The sequence below is a fragment of the Cardiocondyla obscurior genome, linkage group LG21 (genome assembly GCF_019399895.1).
Source record: "Cardiocondyla obscurior isolate alpha-2009 linkage group LG21, Cobs3.1, whole genome shotgun sequence".
Classification (NCBI taxonomy): Eukaryota; Metazoa; Arthropoda; class Insecta; order Hymenoptera; family Formicidae; genus Cardiocondyla; species Cardiocondyla obscurior.
This window is the reverse complement of record NC_091884.1, coordinates 829,508-850,304: the sequence shown is the minus strand read 5'-3', so window position 1 is coordinate 850,304 and position 20,797 is coordinate 829,508. Positions and strand designations below refer to the sequence as shown.

Sequence of the window (20,797 nt, the reverse complement as noted above, 5' to 3'; positions counted from 1 at the left end):
CATAATTTTACGATATTTTTAACGATTTAATATGACTCAATTAAATATATATGTAATATAATTAATTTTATTATATTTCTTGTTGAGAAGAAAAAATTATAATTGGGTTTAGAAGTAATTAATATGTTTTTTTTTCTCGGTGTCGCAATGTTCCGCAATTTTTTGTCTTGTGATTTTGTCCACTTTCCTGTTTTTCGTGTAATCACCAAGTACGATGTACATCGTTTAAACCGCTATTTTTCTATTCATTACGGTTCAATTAATTCAGCCGATTATGTAGTTGTTCATACAGTCCAATTCATTCTGAAGCTTGATTAAACAATAAAGCATATTGATGCCAGAGTTTGCCAGCTTATTACGTTTTGTAATGTAGGCGAGAATCGCATTTATTATTATAATTACATTAAAATGAGATAATGTAGAAGTTCGCACGCACATGCGTGCGCGCATGTATATAATATTTATATGATAATAATTAGGTTCTAACATTACCTGTACGTTTATCACATGATTACAAATTGTGTAGTACGAACTCAACGTAAATAATTTACGCTTACGTTTGGAATAGCTTGTTAATTAATTGTTTCCTGATTAATAATATTTAGATGAATTTTGATCTCGTGAGAAGAGCTTTTAAATATCGCGAATATATTTTTTTTCAAAAATGTATTATCTGTTAATGTTTAAAATCAACATTGTTTACTTTCGGAAAAATATGTTTGAAATATTTTTCAATAAATCGCATTTATCTTTTTTTTTTTGTGACAAGTGGAATTTTTTTTCATGTTAAATTCAGTATTTAAAGTGCCTAAATTCGCGATATTTAAATTTCCTATATTTCACCGGGATTTCGCAGCGACTAGTCGATCTTCGATATCCGATACTTTAATAATTATAAAGTTTTTATTTCGCTCGAAACTTTCTCTCGGTAATTAACTTACTTGCCTTTTGTATCGCATTACGAAGTAGATGCTCTCCTCGTGATAAGAAAATAGCTACGTGATAACTGTACGCGAGACTGAGCCGCGGTCCCTCGATTTCGGTGAGCAGGTGATTCCATTCAACGAACGTGGACCGAGAAGTAGGATAAAACGAGGGACTAATGCGCACGGAGGATTTTCCCGTCGCCTCGCGCGACTCAAAGAGAAATCTCCTTTCGGACTTTACATTCGGGAGTCGGTGCCTCCTTTGCCAGCGTTACGGAAACATTTCGATTCGCACAAACGCTTTGAAATTACGCGAGCGTGAAGCGGCGACATTTTTTTCGGCTCGGAGCTTAAGCCTCGCCTTCATTAAAATCGCCGTCGATCGATCGTTCGTTCCCGCGGAACTGTGTACATTTATTCTCGGGACAGAGACTGCGCTCGACCCAATTTTGATTCTTTTATTCGACCCGTTCGTTAATTATGGATGCCATTTTCTTCAGGTAACTCTCTCCATCTTTCCCTCTTTGCTTCCACGTCATGTCGGCGAAGTTTCTGTCCGCTTTCCTCAGTTAACGCCCTGACGTTCGTTATTTATTGCCCGGACTGTCGCCGGATGGAAAAGTGGCTTATAAATGCACGCCGGATTAATTGAAAGAAAACCAATTGGATTTTATACGGCCGTGTGTTCGATTGAGCTTTAGCATTTTCCCCCGTTCGAGCCTCGTCGCCGTTGTATGCAGATGTTAGCTTTCGTTATCACTATGAAATCACCTGCGACTCCGATAACACTCGTACGTATCGATTCGGAGCCGAGCGGCAGAGGAGAAAGAACCACTTTGATTAAAAATAATTCACTATCCTAGAAGTTTGCTCGACTGATGTCGTCCTCCGCCGACTGCTTTTCCATTGAACTATTTTCGGAAAATGACGACGATAAATTTTTTAACGGTTCACCGTTCTCTTCCACGGCATTCGCCGACTTTCTTCCGCGGGAGATTTATTATTTCTCACATCCGGCTTTTATTGCACGAAATTAATGTCTGGCTTTGCAAATAAAATGGCTCTTATTAAACTTTTTTTTTTTTTTTTTTTTTTCTATATCAAATAATGAAGAGAAACAGAATGGAAGTTTGTCGAACACGTTATATATTATTTCCAACGAATAAAAATTGCACGGGAATATATAAAAGCAATCTTTGCTACATACATATTAGATTTGCATGATAAAAAATGTTGATTTCGTCGAGATAGAGAGGAAAATAAATTGTCTAACAAAATTACAAAGGAATAGCCTCTTTATATTTTTACGATTATTTTAATTGCGAAATTTCGAAATGAACGGCAATTTTCGAATATTTCTAATCGGCGTCTAACTACGCCGTTAGCGATATACTATATATTGTTACTTTAAAAACTTTTAATTCCCCGGAAGAGTTCCTTCCCGGCAAAAGCAATCAAGTTAATCGCAATAATCTCAAGCATTTTCCGGCGCATTGGACATGTATCTGTTTCAAAATGAGATTGGGTCTCGTTGATTTTTCCCGCGGAACCGGGCCGGGGGAGGCAGAGAGGGTTTACGTGGGGGACTTATCGCTCCGTTGGATTCGCGATGACGCGGGGCTGCGCCCCGTCGTGTAACGATCGTCGTGGAACCCGCGGAGCTGTAGGAAACTCGGGGGAGAACCAGGATTCGTTTGATCAACGATATCGAATTTCTCGCGGTATTATCCATTACAATCGTCCCGATACATGCATATGCATGTACGTCTCGGAAGCGGAGACTCGGGGGCCAATGCGGGACAATGCGCAGAGAGCGGTCGCTGCCGGCTATCTTTCGGCGGCACATCCGCTTTAAACGACACCATCTGTGTCGTAATACGCGCGCGATTTTCGGCGGACGGCACCCGGCCCGATGTAATTAATCCACTCGACACCGCCAGCAATGAGAACTGCGCCATTATATGATGTGCTCACGGCCGGCAGTGTTCTACAATTCTATGTAGTAGGTACGCGGCGCACGTATCGAAGGGTACTTAATACATTTGCGTGGGTATCGCGGTATTGAATAACTTAGTAACTTCGGTATTAGCGCCTTGATTTCGGCATCAAATAATCAGAAGCGCCCGCCGGGGAAGCGCGGCAGCGTTACGTTTTTCCGAACGGGAATAACTAGATCTTTTCCTGTTCGCCCGCGTAATCTTCGGAAGTAATGAATATGCAAATTTACTGGGTCGAAAGCTCGCGTATCGCGCGGGCGAGGGAGTAATGAGAGAAACAACGTGGCTGGGATTTATCGATCAAGTAGAACGCATTCAACTTTTTAATGACACGTCAATCTTCCGCCCGCGGGACGAGGCGGATGGATGTCGTCGACTTGAGCGACAGACAGTCTTAATAGAGGCGCCTTCTGGGGAAACGGATAGTCCTCCGGATCGCTTAAGATCTCGCGAAACGAGAATAGGTATCCCCGAAACGACTCGATCCAACTGGCAGGCTGTTGCGTTCGCGATTTAGCACGTAGCGAAGGGTGCGCGAAGAGGGCGAGGGGGGGAAAGAAAAGGGAGATTTTTGAAAGCGCGAGTTACGCGAATATATATTTTGTTTTTATTTCGTTAACTTTAAAGACTACGAGGACGATGATCGCGGAATTGACCGGACGCAACCCTGACGTAATTATAAGAATAATGTTAACCGGATCGATAAAAATAATGACGTTAATTTCCTCGCCGCGATTTATTAAGACACTTTATTTCAAGAAGGAAGTCAGCTTCCACGGGCAATTAAGAAAATTTTACGGTTGCTGATGGCAACGGTGTCGAGAAATTGCAATAATTTCGCTGAAATTGCGAAAATTTCGGATTGAAAGTTACGGGAACTTTTAATTTCTAACATGTCTGCGTAGAACGCTGGAATGTTGAAAGAAACCGCGACGCGCCGTTCGTTGCAAATAATTAAAAAAAAAAAAAAAAAAATCTTGCAATAATTCCTTTCCCGTCGACTTTTATCAATTAACTATTTATGTACGCGATTGAATTAAATGAAACTACGGGATTTCTTTGGGATAGAGAAGGCAAGGCGCGTTACACTTTTCGAAACGCCAGCGTTTGTTAAATCGCTACGTTAATCCTACTCTAAAGGCGCCGGAATTTGCATATAACGGGTACCGAGATTGCTTGTACCAAATAATGGAATATGTACCTTTTTTTTTTTTCACTATCTTATACGCAGTTTTTCATTATTGCAATATTTTTTTTCCTTTTGAAAAAGTATTAGGTGTATTAAAATATATATTAATAAATACGTATCAAATTAAAATAAAAATACAACCGAAAAAAGTGCTTGATAAATACATATATTAAAATAAAAAAATAAGTTTCTTATTTTAACGATAAATCGTGTAATATTTTGCGAGCGTATCGCGCTGAGAGCACAAAATAATAAAATACATTTTCTTTTTTTAATATAGTACAATATATTTTTCCTACAGAGATTAATATTACATAAAAAAAAATCGTGTATGTAAAAGAAACGTAATATAAAAATTGTACAAAAATAATAAAAAAAAAAGAAAAGGGCAGAGCGTAAAAAGTCACTCGGTACACGTTCTCTTGAAAATAATGATGAATAAAATGAATAATCGTGCACACAAGAGAATTGATTATGTCACACTTATAACGCGACAAATTAAATAATACAAAATGTGCCGGGTGGGCCACGATGCGCGAATCCGGTAACGCGTATTTGCGTTTTCAAAGGAAAATTTATCGCAAATCCCGTAATATCTGCTATGTAAACGGAATTTATTTTCTCAAAATTGACATTCGAAATTGTAATTGCGCACGTTTTGTCCGCTTGCATCGAGAAATTAGTACTGCTAATCTGCGTATTTACAAATGCATCGTAGGTCGATAATTTGGTTGGTAAATTAATTATCTCACGGATACTTGTACCACATTAACCGTAATGGCGATCGGGAAGTCACCGAATTTTATCGCGGCGAGCTCTGCTGTTCTAAAATCTGAAAAATGTTTTAATATTGATTGAAAACAGCTCCGTCGATAAAATTTTCAAGTAAATGAATCAAGAGACCACTTCCTTTCAATGTTGCAAGGTGGCGGCATATGCTTATATTTCATTTTGCATTGCGGATTTACATGACCGCATAAGCACATATAGAGATACAGCGGAAAACCCAATCAGTCACATATATTCAATATAGATTACAACACGGCATTATTTATTTTAAACTTTTTAGTTAATTTTTTTCGTATCTTTTTTCTAAATAAAATAATAATAAAAATAAAAAAAAAAGAAATTAAAAAAAGGAGAGAAATTAAATTAAAATTTGAAAAAGAAAATTATATATTTAATGCGTTACACTTGCGGTGTCTTTCTGGAAGAGGACTCGTAAATCAATTTTCTCTTTGTGACGACCTCGCTCGCCGTATCTCTCCATAAAAGATCGATTACCAGCCCATCAGGGGAATCTATTTTCAAATTATTACCGAACGAATGTGGGGCATCCTGTATACGTAATTTACTCTCGCGAAATCACCGGCACGCATTGAATTATTAATGGTATCGTAATTTCGCCGCACGGAGGTAACGTACATTTACACTATTGTCTGAAATCCATGTGCCATCAATCACGCGATATATGTCAAATGTATGTAGAGACGTTCCACTTTTGATTGATCGTCCATTTATTATATCATCGATATCAATTAAGAATTCACATGGCGTGTTTGATTTGGCTAAACAAGCGGCGGTCCCATCGCTCTTTCTTAAACTCGCCCGGCTTTTTTTACGCGTTAATTCCAGCGTCGCGTTACCGCGCGCGAAACTGCGTGTCGCGGAGAAATTTAATCCGGGCACTCGAACCACTCGGCTTTTCCGTTTCGCGAAAAGTCACGAGCGTGTGTGACTCCTTCGCTTTTGTGCCGCCGCCAACTTACCCGTTGCTTTACTCAACGATTGAAATCGAGCGCAGGGGAAACGAACACAATCGAGTCAAATGCATCGGGACCTGTCGCGCAAAAATTCATCGGCTTTATTGCAACCGGGAGGTTTTTTTTTTTTTTTTCGTTGGCTACTGAAAAACGCGATGCCGCGGCGATCGATCCTTCTGACGTTAAGCTGGCACGACTCAAAGTGAGACGGATGACGTTGCTCACGTTTAATATTCTATTAATTACATCACGGCGACGAATGTAATGCGCGCGATTGTGCTCGCGTGATAATTTATTCTCTGAAAACGGATGAAACGCGAGCGGTTTTAATTGTGACTCTATACGCAATGCCGGAGCGGCGTTGAATACTTTACGATTGAAACAAAGGATCGGTGTAGAGTTGAACGGATAAATTGCCGGAAATAAATTGAGCTTTTTTTTTTTTTTTTTTTTTTTTTTATTATTATTATTGTAGGCCGCTTCTTTCGTTCGCGGACAGATTCTGCGCAATTGCCAGGGCATTACAGGCTGCTTACCCGTGTACAATGGTGAAGTGGCACCGAAGTTCCAGTCACGATTTTTGGTCACGCTATTCTCTCGTAACATGTTCGACGGTAGTTTATTACATCACTCGTATCGCCGCTGATGTTACAGCGTTGAACATTTAAGCGATAGGACACACTGAAAATTTCCAGTCCTCTTTAGATATCGCGATACGTTACACCGGATTTTACGTTTGAATTTGCATCCGAAATTGTTAAGAATTTATGATGAGCCGTAACTCTTTAAGAAACCATTACAGCAGTCGCAGCGATCAATATAAACGCGGAACGTATCGATTATTATGCAGAAGATGGCGAGGAAACATTGTTTCTTAAAACAATCGGAGTTTCTTTCTTTTTTTTTTCTTTTCTTTTTATCCGGCGTGTTTGAGAAGAATTAAACTTCTTTGAAGCTGTAAACAATTACGCAAGTACGATTGCGTATTATTAATAATAAAAGCTTGGTTTTCTTGAGAAGGTCTCTTGAAGTTAACATCCTCGATAAAATCTAAATCAACTTCACAACTCTACAAAATTAAAAAAAAAAAAATACATCTATTAGGTTTTTATATAAATATTCTTATAGGCGACTGTAGTTAAAAATTTTAAGTGTCGAGTTGACGGACAGACGGTTCCGATAAAAGAAAAAAAAATTGGATAAATCCTTTTTAATCACTCAAAGGCACGAGAGAAACATTTGCAAGTGCCGGGGAACTAATCCCGTTGCGACGTGTACGTATTTTGAAAATAGCGAGCGTTCTCTCTCTCCCTTTTCCTTTTTCGGATTTACGTATTTCATCTCGCTCGCGAAATTTGTGAAAGGAGAAAAAGGAGGAGGCCGTTCGTGTGAACTTGAAACCGCTAATTCCATTACAGCGGATGCGCCGCTGGGAGATCTCGGCGTTTCGAATTCTGACGGTCCTTCCCACCCTTTACCACCCTCCCGTGGAAAATCCACTCTGTACGTGCAGAATGCGTTCTGATGCAGTCCTCGTTAGCATACGGATGCACATACGCAAAGGTGGCAATCGCGTAATTGGCTTTTCGGCGGTGCGGGTGAGAGTTGGACGGGCGGTCGGGAGTTGGGGGTGAGGGCGGGAATCGCGAGCGCCCTGCATGCGGAGGGATGAGGTCCTCGGGCTTGCGGCATGGGGGTTACGGGGTAACGCACTGAGGGGGCAGCAGCTGGTCTTTCCGCGATGGCTTCCGAAGATGGCCGCCGAAGGTGGACGAGCGTTTCCGGAGAGGGTCGAACCCACCGTCGCGATTCATTCCCCGATGCGTTTGACGAGAGCGGAGTACGCGGCGGACGAGGAGCGGGCGAAACAGAGGTATACCGGGGAGTAGGAGAAGGGGGAGGGGGGGTGAAATCGCGAGAGGGTGCGGAAAAGCGGGTGGGAAATTGGGTGAGAGCGAAACGGGAGATAGAAAGCGTGTGCGATACGATCGAGCGATGCTGGCGGCGGCGCGAACCGACTGCGTTTAACCTCGCGGCATTTCTTTTCCGCGTCGCGTCTTACGGAGTACGATTAGACCGGCGAGGCTGTCGGTGCCGCGATTAAGTGCCCGGCGTTCGCGTTCCTGCGCTGCGGAGTACACTAGGTGTTTCCCTGCTCGGCGGAGGTCCGCAGGGTCCGCCGCCGGTGACGTTTCTCCGCCCCGTCGTTGCCGAGAACGCGCGCACATACGTGTCCGCACGTCGCGCAGGTTTGAATCCGCGTGCGTGCCTGGCCTGCGTGTCCTCTCCGCCGTACGTGCGTGTTATCGAGGGTGCTCCGCGATCGCGCCTCGATCCATTATCCGATTGTGGCACACAGGAACGCAGGAATTGATACACACGCCGGCGCGACGCGCGCCAACTCCGCTCGTCTTCGCCTCGTCGGAAGTGGTACCAAGGGGGGGTTAATTACGTCGTTGAACCCACGCGCCGCCGTCGCGGTTTCCACTCCGATTGGGGTCGTTTGGCATTTCTTTTTCCCCTCGGCGGGGCTAAACGCGCGGTGTTGGCGCGAAACCGGGGGTGTTTCTGTCAGCCTTGCGCCTTGATTGCTTCGCTAACTTTCCGTACTTTCTTACCTGGCGGAACGCCAAGCGGCGCCGGGGCTTGACGCAATGAAATTTGGCAAAATGAATGCCGAGCGCACTCGAGCGAATGATTGCTCTCAGATGCATATTTATGCGGTTTTTTTTTTCCTTTTATTCCTTCACCCGCGGAAAAACGGAAACGCCGGAGAAAAGCTGCAGGTGCATATTTCCTTTTTTTTCTTTCTCATCCCGATGTTTGTTCTGAAATATATCACTCTGAAACTCGCGGCGCGGAAATATCGTGACACTTTCTTCTCCCATTAAAAGACTGAATAAAGTCTAATTGCGTCCTCTTCTTTCTTTCTTTTTTAACCGTCAGTAGATTTTCCTCGTGAAAAAGTTTCAGTGGAAAAAAGACCCGTCGCGTGGCAGGACAAAAATGCACGTTACTTTAGGCCGTGACTTTTTACCGAATATGACTTGGGAATATTCTTTTAAAATACGGTCTTCTTCGCCAAGACTTTAACGTTGAAATTTATACGTCAATCTTTAGACAATGCACTGTGCAATCTTTGTTATCCAATAACTTTCGTCTTCGCGTCATTTTTCAGAGACTATACACCGGCGTAACCTTTATTTTCCAATAATTTTTTCAACCTTTGTGTATAATATGCTTGTAATATAAATATACTTACGAAGCTTTACTGAATTTATAAAATATCCCGGTATTACATGTATATTTTTAAAAATATCGTACGTATCCGGCATTTGGAATCGTATAAATACCGAAAACTGATACGTTTCTATTTTCACGTTATTCTCTAAGACGGGTTTCTCAGAAATTTTGTCCACACACAATCCCAGTGGTAATTTGAAAGCGAGTATCGGATATACTCTGAGGAAATCTAGAACTATTCGTTATTGCTTGCACTCGTAGGATATCTTATACGGAAACTTTAATAACGATAAACAGTCGATAAACCATATTTGTTGTTGCATTACTTCGAGGAACGCAAGTTATAAAATTAAATTTAGTTATTACGAATCAATGAGCTGCGATAATTACTCTAAAGATTACGTGGCTTTCCTATTTTATAAGCTTACAATTAAAAAAAATTTTTTTTTCCGGTTGAAAACGTGGAATGTTAAATATATTTTATTTTAAATAAATACTGCATTTGCGAGCAATCACAGGGTTGGAGGGATAATTCAACGATCGTAATCTCCACGGTTGGAACTTTAATTAGGATTGAATCTTAACTTACCTTCGTCCATGGAATTCAGGAATTCCGGGAATCGCGGGAATGATTTACGGAAAGAAAATCTCGCTTACGCTGCGCCTTATCTATTTTTGTTAGCGATTAATTTTCAGCAATTATTGCTGCTCCTTGACGGTTTATTTAGCAGGAACGAATTGCTTTCGCGTGCAAAAATACGGTTCTCGAGTATTTCTAAAACTTTGCGTTATATTCTAGTAGATTTACGCAATTGGCGTTGCCGATCGTAATTGACGTAACAGAAAGATAAATTGTACATCGGCAAGTTTTATTTTTTATTTTTTTTTTTAAACGTTTATTAATCGATGTATGAATTTTAATTGAAAAGTTAACTAAAATTGAAAGTAAGCGAGAACTTTTTTAAGACTTATTTTTGGATATCAAAGAACTCGTGATACTTTCGTAAAGTAGCAAGCAATAAACGAGGCTTAATGTGCAACTACCGTGGGGATTAATTTTAATAAACTTTATCTAACTCGTTTTAGCTTTAAGATACTCTCGGGTTCTCTCGGCACTCAGTTTCTCTCAAAGTTAGTAAGTAAATGTGACACTTTTTGCGTTATTACTTTCGATTTTCCTCCCGCGTCTGTCAATCGTCCAAGTTATCGAGAATATCGGTATTGATACGTGATACGAGGTTTAGAAGTTTTGAAGTACACTAAATTTTTACGACGTCGTAGTAACTGATGGGTACAAAACTTTTGTCGATCCCGCCGAGTAACTGTTACTTTTCCTTCCAGCGGAAGGTGGTTTTATAACAATGTAATATTTATCTAGTATATCGCGGTGCTCCCAGTTTCGCTGATCCCACGCAAACTGCGGCTCGAAGTTGTCGTACGTCTGTCCTCGTATCGAAAAAAAAATTTGCGGGCGACTTGTATTTAATTTAAATGGCTAATTAAACGGGAATACTATTAACGAAATTATTCAAGCCAGTTCTGATACTATTTATTTGAAAAAAAATTGTTAAATTAAGACGTAATGACTCTCACTGACCAGCAAGCTTATTTATTTTGTAATAAATTTATTCTCTGACGTCTTTGAATTTTCAAACGATACATTATGTATGTGGCTTGCGTCAAAGTGAACCGCGTTCGCGTTGCATTAAACGTTGCGCTTTAAGCGCGCTCTTGGGGGAATGATAACTTCGATCACATTTTGCATAAGTTAATTCTAATGATGGAGCTTGGAGAGAATAATTTTTGACGTAAGTCAAAGGGGCTTTAAGAGGCTTGTTAACGTAGGTGAGATTTTTTCGCCGTCAAAAACCAATCTCTGATCCGTGAAATACGAAAAAGAAAAAGGAAACATGGTATACGTGGGACTCGTGGGCCAATACTTCTCGGAGTTGGATCCAAATTTCGATGGTCCTCCTAAAGCGGTTGATCCAGCAGTTCGTGCTCGCAAACTTGTAAGTAGCATATTCGAACGAGGATAGCTTATTTAATTATACGAGAAGTATAATGCGATGAAATGGTGAGAATAGCTTCGTAACTTTCGATCCAAAGTACTTTTTATTATGTTAATATGTTTAAATTAAATTAGACTTGTTAGATATTTTTTAGATGCCAAAATTAAATTGATTCGCGTTTTTTAATATTTTTAATATTTTTGATTTATAAGTATATGATTAAAAAAAAAAAAAAAAACTATTTTCCAAACGTATCTTTTCCTCCTCTGAATTTGGTTCGTTAAAAACTTATGTCGTTAAAATTTTTTACTTGCTGGATATTATTATTGATATTTCTCTTACTTTTTCCATTAATTCAGAGATATACGAAGCAAGAAAGAAACTTTTTTTTTTATTTTACAAAACTGTTTTAACTCGAAATGCAAAGTAAACAGCTCGTGATAAAAGTTCTTCGCAAGACGTGTTTATATGGAACGATATTTAAAATACAGCAGAATTTCGTTTTCCATCCCGTGAAACTGAGCACATTTATAATGCGCTTTGTCGTTTTTACTCCCGAGCATTGAAAATTACTACGGACTATATATATCCGTATAATAAGTTCTAAGGCGATAGTAAATCTCTTTGATCAGAGATTCTTTAATACTCGAAGTTTCTGATATAGATTACAGATGGTTTCTACGTTTACGGTCTTTTTCACATTTGAAAGATAAATCTTCAAAGGATTAAAGAGCCGTGCAGTTTTTATTTCATTTTATTAGTAATTTTTTCTTTTTTTTTTTCTTTTACGTCTCGTTATATAATCTTCAATTTTGTAAATGGGTACGCGATGGCATTTATCGTAATCCACTGCGGTGTAACAACAAAACGAGACGTGCCACGTGTATCCTTAATCCTTTGTGTTCTCACATTTAATATACGTAATCCTCTTTGTTTAATTCAAGTGGACATTTTATTCCATATTACTTTTCACCGCTATTACGTGTAAAGTTTTTCATGCCATTATTACAGACACTTTTTTTTCTACTCTTTTTTTTTTATTTACGATAAAAAATATTAGATTTTAAAAAAGATTTTTTTTTTAAATATCAGACTAATAAAACACTTTGTATGATATAACGTTGACTTATACCACTGCGATACAATAGTCGCATCAGTGGCAGGACATTTCGAGCGATTCGTCGGCTTTTAACGGACGAAAATACCAATCCCGCGAGCACGTACGAACAAGCGTGTGTGCCGAGGGCATTTAAAATTGCCTGAAAGGCTGCGTTGATTAGTCACGGGTGATTTTGCTGTATTTTCTACGCCCGCAAACTGATCGCTTTGTCGGGCCGATAATCGCGTTTCGATGGGACGCGTGACGTAACGGATTTAAATACCACCTTTCGCGAGCGACGACCGCTCTCCATACCGCGGTCTCGTTGCATTTCGCTCCCGAGGCACGATTCGAACGTTAATGAAACGGCGCCGCGTTGCATTATTATCCGCCGAATCTTCGCCCCGTCCTCGTTTGTCAATATTTCTACAAGGAGCGCAGTCGTTCCATTTATATTGCGCGTAAACGTGACGCGACGGCGTAAAGCCGCGCGAAAAAGAGCCGCTGATTACGTATTTTATCGGGGTGAAGCTGGAGAGCGTTTTATCGAGTGTTTATCGCGCGGGAAAATCGAGAGCGTCTGGCCGGCACGTCGCTGTAACTCAAGAGGCATATGTTACAAAAAGGGTCGGCAGGGCGCCGCGACGCTCTTGAGACTAAAATATGAGGGTGGCTCGTTTCGAGCCTGTGCTTCGTGCCTTAAATGCCATTAAGCGTAATACGTATAAATTATGAACACGTGAGACACGAGCCGGTAGGAGGGTCTCGCGAGGAAACGTCGTGTTTCCAGCGGCGCATAAATCTCCCGCGCGACATCGCTGTCGTAAAAGAATGACTACGGTTTCAAATTTTAGAGCTCGATATCGACGCGGTGACAACGTTTCTTCGGCTTGAATTAATGACGGAATCTCGAAGCTTGCCTGCGAAACACTCCGGGTATATTCCTCGCATTTGTGTCATCCCCTTAAAAAGATAAAGCGACACTAATTTATGAAGTGCTAGCCGGTGAGAGGCGAGGTTATATATTTTGGTTCCGCCCGGTAATGGGATGAACATATCTCTTGAATATAAAAGGATGTTTAATCCGATAAATAAGAATGATGAAACTACCTTGGACGAGAATAATTATTCATTTTGGATTAAGGGGATAGAATTTAATCGTGATCATTTTTATCGTGTAAATTGAGATATTATTAAAGTATGTTTCGAATAATTTACAAAACAATGTATTTTTATTGAGGAAAGAAAAAGAGAGAGAGGAAAAAGAAACACGTGTTTAATGAGAGGAACTTTTCTTACCGAAGAAATTAGGATATTTGGTTAATAATACTTTTAAATTACATAATTTACATTTTCTTAAATTTTTTATAATTTTCGTTGGAATATGTTAATCAAATTGATCAATTTACTTAACATTTTTATTTTCTTATTTTTTTATTTTTACTCAACGTGCTTAAATAATAAAGAAATAATCCAGCGAGCGAATAATTTGAGACGTTAACGTTTTATCGTTTTTTTTTTTTTTCGTTGACGTAGGGAGTATTCTAGTCAATCAGTGGCTTCCGATCGAAGCGTTACGTGCTTTTATTTCATACGTACGTTATCCAAGCCGCGACCGAGATTTACCCGAAATAGTTGGCGCGTGCACGTGTGGATACTCGAAATTACTATGGTTGAATCTCATTCGTGTATGGAATGGCAGGATAGTTTAGGTTCATGGGCGTAAACGTCTAGCCGAGAAAGCGATAGCTCCTCCGACCATCGAGTCCGGGGGACTATATGTACAGTGCCGTTGTTAAGGTGTACTCCGTATTGACCGGGTCCGCCTTGGCTGCGGCAGAACTTCGTGGCATCGCTACGTGCGAAGTCTGCAAATGAATTTTTCGAATCTGTCCGGGCCGGGCTCCGTCATCCAAACGAAAGACACGTGCCCGCGTAGTCCGGCCAAGTCCATCCCGTGAGTCTCTCAGGGCTCCCTTTTTTTTTTCCCCTCCCGTTTCTTCGTCCCGAAAAATCTTTTCTGCTCGCCGCGCTTACGGCGTCGTTTTCTTTTATAAGGTAGAATGAGTTTCCCTTTTCCTCGGGTCGCGTACGACACGCGCGGGAGAACGGCGCTCGTTCATTTTTATTTGCGAGTTTACGAAAACGACGAGACGGCGAAACGACAGGTCGTTCCACGCGCTTGAAACGCGGAGTCACGGCGTTTAATCGCTTATTTCGATCGGCCGCTCTTCGCGTCGTAAGATGGAATTGACACGAACGCGACGTACGACGCGCCAATCGATTTGTGCTTTTGTGTGCATTTCAGGTGGGCATGGAACGCCGTGACGTCATACTGACAGCGGTTTTCGGTACAGTCGGTGCTCTCGCAATTCTTGTAGGACTCGCACTAGCAATGTGGCTCTATCTACGCGCCAGGAAGTCCAAGCAACGGGACGACGATCTCGAGGACCAAAACGATAACGGCGACGGCTCGAGTCAGCAGCAGCAGACCACGAAGAAAAATGGCTTTCTCAATTTGAAGACGCCCTTGATCAGCACGAAGGCGCTCGGGTGAGTCGACTTTTCCTTTTCAATAAAATAATTGAACCGCCAGCCGGCGTTATCGTAATCCGCCTTCGCGAACTCGAAGGAGTTCTTTTTGCGGCGGAAGCTAATATTTGAAAACCCAAAATGGGTGCGCATACATTTTTTATGTTTTTTGGGAGGGTTTGTTTTTTTTACTATTGTTATATATCCCGCAATAATTAATAGCGAGGCAATATCTTGAGGTTTACAAAAGAATAAATGAATACATTTCACGTTGACTTTAATAAGGGATGAACAAACTGCAGCCGTAATGCGTTTGCTGCTATTATTTGTTCGCTTGCGAAGTTCGTCGCTGTTGGCATCTCGAGCCGCTTAGAGATGCCATATTATATTCATAGTCTAACAAAGAACGTCATTAATTCCAAGCCGCCGTTATTCGTTTCGTTTTATCGCGCAAAATCGAGCGCCGTTCCTGCATTTATTTCGCCGAGCGTGGACAAACGGATATTTAGCAGCGAGAATCAAGACGACCGCGATTAATGAAGAATTCCTTTCCGTACGTTTCCCTTGAACAATCGTGCGATTTATCGTCGGTTCTGTGCGCGCAAAATTCGTAGGTCGCTTCGTTATTGTCCGAGCGGTGAGATAGGTTCTGTGCCGAAGTGGTACAAGCGCGCATTAGTCAGACGCGCTCTGCGAGTATCAGCGGAGGGATCGCCCTTAGTCGGTAAACTTTTCCCACGCTGGTAAACGAAGGTTATCGACGACGGAATCCGCCGCGAACGGGAGACCTGCGTTTCTCGGGCTCGGAAAACGGGAATCCGTTGTAGTTCCCGTCGTACCAACGGCACGTTATTGACGAACCCTCCGATCGTTTATATCGTTGAACGATACTCGACATTCCTGACGAGGGTCGTTCATTACCGGGTCATTTATTACTGTCTCTAGCCGAGTAATCAAGGGGTTCCGATTCGTTACGTCCATCGCTCGAAGCGGCAAAGTCAAAGCTCCGGAACCTGGCCGGCTGAAGCCCGGGGAACCGATCGCATCGAAACGTTATTTGATTTCCCGGGGATTTCTGATTATTGCGTAATTTCGCCAACTATGCGCCGTGATTAACGCATACTTTCGATGCAGGGTATAAAATAGTGCCGTAATTATGCTACCCCGTTATGTAATGTACCAACTATGCAAGATAGATAGATAGTTTCGGGTTAACTGTTTCATTATGCAGCATTTTAGAGAAGATTTTAGACAAAATTAATGACGATAGTTTTGTAGAGACGTTTATATTAGCATTATTAATTTTATATTACTATTATTAATTAATCTGTGAATAACAGACAATAAAAAAAATTTTTAATACTGCTGCTCGCTTAAAAAAATTTTTTAATTACGTGAATTTTTCTCCCGCACGCAAAACTGATGTGAAAATTTATTTTTATTATTAGATTACGTTTCTAATTCCATTTTAGACAATCCGTAATTCGTGCTAGATTTCAAGATAGATTCTCTATAATTTTATATGCCACCTATTTCAATCGGATTTCGTATTTAAATATACTACCCTTCATTACGTTCTGATTTTATAATTGTTTTCGTATCTAAAGTATAAATATATTTTAAATACAAACGCGGTTAAAATGAATTTTAGATTCGATCTCAAAAATTCTAATTCTCTCGATCTATAATCCACGCTGGGAATTAAACATTTAATTCTATTTACAACTTTGTTGTTCGTAATACGAGAAGGGTTTGAATTTTAACACACTCGTACACGCCGAACATTTTACAATCAGCTGTCAATCGGAAACGCGAAGGGAGCTTTGGACGTCTACGCGATAATACTGGCCGCGCAGAGGCTGTTTGCGAAATTTTAATACGCGTATTAGCAAGGAGCTCTTGTTTTCGCAGCTCAAGCTTCGTTGTAAATTGGCAGTTCTTTGTAAATCCACTTCTCGACAGGCATTCGGTCAAACTGCACAGAGAGCCCCAGGCCCTCTCGGCCAGATTATTCGGAACATTTGGAACAGTTAATGAACGAATCGCCCAGCGCGCTTTCCGCGACTGTAACGTCAACTGCGCTCCTGTTTGTATTTTTCGCAAAAGTAAGATACACACGCGATACTGTCAAAGGCACAAACGCGCGCGCCGAATGATTGACAAGTATAGAATTCCTATCCCCCTCGTAATATCACGTAAAATAACGATAAGCTATTCTCCGATTTTCAAGCGAATAAGCTGTTTAACGGATATCCCGGTCTTTGCAAGAATATTCGACGTTTTCGAGCATTGCGTTAAAATATTTTCGATGTCGGTTATCTCACAACGGAAGCGGAGACGATGAAAATTATATTTCTTTTATTCTCGCACAGTCGTACACGTTTTAATAATGAACTTGCGGAATAAATATAATAAATAAGCGCTTTGAATTTAATTCGAGGTTTTATATGAGAAAAAAGAGAGAAAGGAAAGAAAAATAAAATAAAGAGCGTAGAGGAAAGAAAAATGTATTAATTATTTTTTTTTTTTTTTTACTTTTTTTTCATTTTGCCGTTGTGGATAATTTGTCCGATAATTTCTCGTTCTTTCGTGTCGTTGCACGGCGAACGCCGCGGATCGTTCGTATTTTTCGCGACTAGACAGGGCATGCATAAAATGACGAAATTATCGTAAACTCCGTGTTTTCGGTCCCGCGTCGAACGTCAACGAGGGATTATGCAACAGGGACATTAATCCGTCCTAATCGCATTGACGAATTCGATTATCAAGAAAATTCGCGCGCGACGCGGCCCGGGAAGCGCGTAACTGCGGAATTTTCCGCGGCAGAGGGTAAAAACAATAGCGGTGGCAATATACAATTTTCAATGGCTGTCGAGATTGTGGCCCCCCGAGTGTATGCGCGTTTTAGAAATACATTGTGACGTTTATTCCCGCGCGTTCCAGTATAAATCGCGACGGAACAAAACGCGGCGTATGAATAGCCCGAGGGAACGGCGCGGCCGCGGCCGATCGAAAAGCGAAAAAAGTGCTTTCGATTTTTATAATTGATTCAGCGCGCGCGTACCCACGGGCAGCGAAGGCACCTTCGCTGTCGCTTTGCTCGTCGCGCCGAGTTTTACCTTCGTAACAACCGGGGGATTATCGCGAGAGCAACGGGCATCGCGAATTCTCGCGAGTGACGCGGCGCGCTTACCTCTTTTCACTGGAAAAAAAAAAAAGAAAAAGAAAAAAAGAATAGCTGGCTGAAATTTAGTGCCGGACTAATCCAGAAATATGTAGTAAATTAGCGGAGTACTCTCGCGTAATCCCTCTCGTGTTCCTTCTTATTCTTCGTATTCGTGAATGGAAAATAGGTACGGATGGCGTCTCGGCGTAACGCGAGTCAGCAGTTGCGCGAGACACCCTGCTGGGAAATCAGAAAGACTCGGGTGATTTATTTCCACGACGCGAATAGCAGGGCGTATTAATATTTCGACGTAGTTTCGGCTGTTGTGATCGTTAACGTCCCATAGTTCTCCCGTAAGGGCGTGACGACTCGCGCGCGTTACTGAATTATCACCTCGCTCGAGCTTCGCGCCCGCCGCAAAGCCCTCCGCCTGTCGATTCCCGAAAGTGCTTACTCGAAATTTTCACCGCGGATCCAGAAAATGTTACGTCGGCCTATAAATCGGTGGCACGAGCGTGAATGACAATCGATCGCGAGACGCGACTACGGCCCGAATCGTAGTTCAGTAAAGACCTGGCCGATTTGGAAACGCGTTTGCCCGCGAACGTTCCCCGCTATTCACGAAAATGAAAACGTCAACGGTGCATCCGCGAATCGAGCCGGAGCTCTTTTCGCGAGACGGCGAAACAGCCGGGATAGTTTCGCATTCAGCAGCGTTGAATAGGAAACTCTGAAAAACAAGTCTCTTCCAACGAGGCTCTATCGGGCGAATCTGTCACGTATTTCCTTTCCCTATTTTTATTTTTACTCTTTTTCTTTTTTCTTTTTTTTTTTTTTCCTCCTCATTAAGTTTCTCGTCGACGCTGCACAAGTATAGGAAATGTGCAGTCGCGCGTGTATTGTGCATATTCACGCGAAACGATCGTCGTATTCAAATCAATCTCGGATATCTCGTCCTTCCCCGAAATAGGCCTGCATCTCCCTTCCGCGGTTTGCGGTCGAGCTGTGTTTGTGACTACTGCTAAAGTACCTCGTGACGTTGTCGTCTTGTATCGTCACCTTTTAGCCCGGGGAAACCGGTGACCCCGTAAAGAAAAGTTGTAAGCCGGCTGAACGCATCGACGTTTACGTCGATACGATCGAACCTCGCAGACGGATTTCGCGATCGCGTAATTCAGCGACATTCGAAATTTACGGGCTCGTAGATAACGTGGATAACGATCAAATGCCAATTAATAATTATTATTATTTTAACGTAGTCGCGTTTAATAATTAATGCGACTTCAATTTCTATCTGGTTGCACCAGCTTTTTACCGTACGAGCGAATTACAAACTGGAATTTTAATTATCGATTGTCTCAATAGATCACGGCGCTATAGAAAACGGCCGCGCGTATAGGCAAGTTAAAAATTTTTATTTAATATAAATATTATAAATAATATTTGTGGCTTAAAAAGTGGACTTTCACACCACCTTTGAGGTGCCACTTTTGGCACCTCGAAACGGAGCTTCGACTATCAAACGGTTTCATATTTTTAATTTTTAAACGTAATGGTCTTTTAATTTTTTTTATTTTTTTATTTTTACAATTTTATTCTTACGTTCGGTACGAAAAACTTAATGATTGCTCGCGCAAATCAAAGATTGCAGTCGTGCGGATTGCGTGACAAACGGCGTTCTTTCTCAGCGATAATATATTTTCGCGCACGTCTTCGTATCCGATACAGGCTTCTATCTCTTTCTCTTTCAGTAGACATATCCGCGAGTAATTTGTGCATACGTTTCGCACGTTGCATGTGACAAACGTCATACGTGAAGGATGTCAGCAGCGTGTATACCTTTAACATTCATCCGTTTGCAGTTCTTGTTCCGACATCAGCTTCCGGCTGTTTTTTTTTTTTTTCCCCATGTTTTTTTTTCCTACGTAACACTGACGAACAGTATGCTGTCGGACTTTTAAAATACGCGCAGATAGACACGATACTTTTACGTAAAAGCACACGCATGTATGTGTTTGTACCCATCGTTGAAATTATAAAATACTATTCGGTTCTGTAAAATGAGACTTTTACAGAGAAGAACTCCCGTTTGAAAGATAAATATTTGAGTGGAGAAATTTTTTACGAATTGAAATTAATGACCAGGCTACTTATTGCAGCGCAGTTTATACAGGGTGTCCCGCGAAGTGCGGAAAATCTCTCGGGTGTAGATAGACATTAAGAACATATTTAGAATTCGACAAATTGGTGCTAAACTTTTCTAAATATGTTCCTAATGTCTACCTACACCCGAGAGATTTTCCGCATTTCGCGGGACACCCTGTATAAATAATCCCAATTTCTTTTTTTCAATTTAATGGTCTAATTTTATTTTTAAATTAAATTATACTTATTACACTAAAATTTAATATACACGTACATTAAAATGTATTTAATGTACTGTAATTTAAAACTGTTTTCATTATTCGCGTATTAAAAATGTATTAATATTTACTTTCATATCTTAATAGTGCATGAAATTTAAGGTTTTTTTTAACAGTGCACTTGACGTTTCTAATTTAATCGAGTGGATATTTCCGAGGCCATCTCGGTTTAAGGGTTAATAGGATGGTCGCGACCTATACATTGTCTATCTGTGATTCGGGATAACTAATTAGGTGCACGTGACCAACGTTGGCACGTTAACGTTGGCCCTACATCCCCGACATAACCGCCGCTGCACGTGAAGGCTCGTGTATGTAGGCTGCGAGTAAGTCTGACATGTCAACCGCATTACGTGATGTATCATCGATATTTCCCCCTCATTACGATCAAGCACGCCTTTTTCCTAGAAAACTCTCACGTTGCGAAAGCGACACGTGGCGCGTCGT

At 41.2% G+C, this 20,797-nt stretch overlaps 1 protein-coding gene across 4 annotated transcripts in view; it reads left to right on the top strand.

The window, feature by feature from the left end:
* Nucleotides 1–20,797, top strand: part of Syt7 (Synaptotagmin 7) — a 145,080-nt gene that overhangs the window by 40,710 nt on the left and 83,573 nt on the right. For 2 of the 4 annotated variants that reach the window (XM_070670443.1, XM_070670442.1), the window contains exons 1-2: nucleotides 10,519–11,130; nucleotides 14,538–14,782. In XM_070670443.1, coding sequence (XP_070526544.1) covers nucleotides 11,029–11,130; nucleotides 14,538–14,782 — 347 coding nt within the window. In that variant the 5' untranslated portion in view covers nucleotides 10,519–11,028. Of the gene's footprint in view, nucleotides 1–10,518; nucleotides 11,131–14,537; nucleotides 14,783–20,797 lie in introns of those variants that run through there. The other 2 variants (XM_070670444.1, XM_070670445.1) reach the window with 1 other exon arrangement.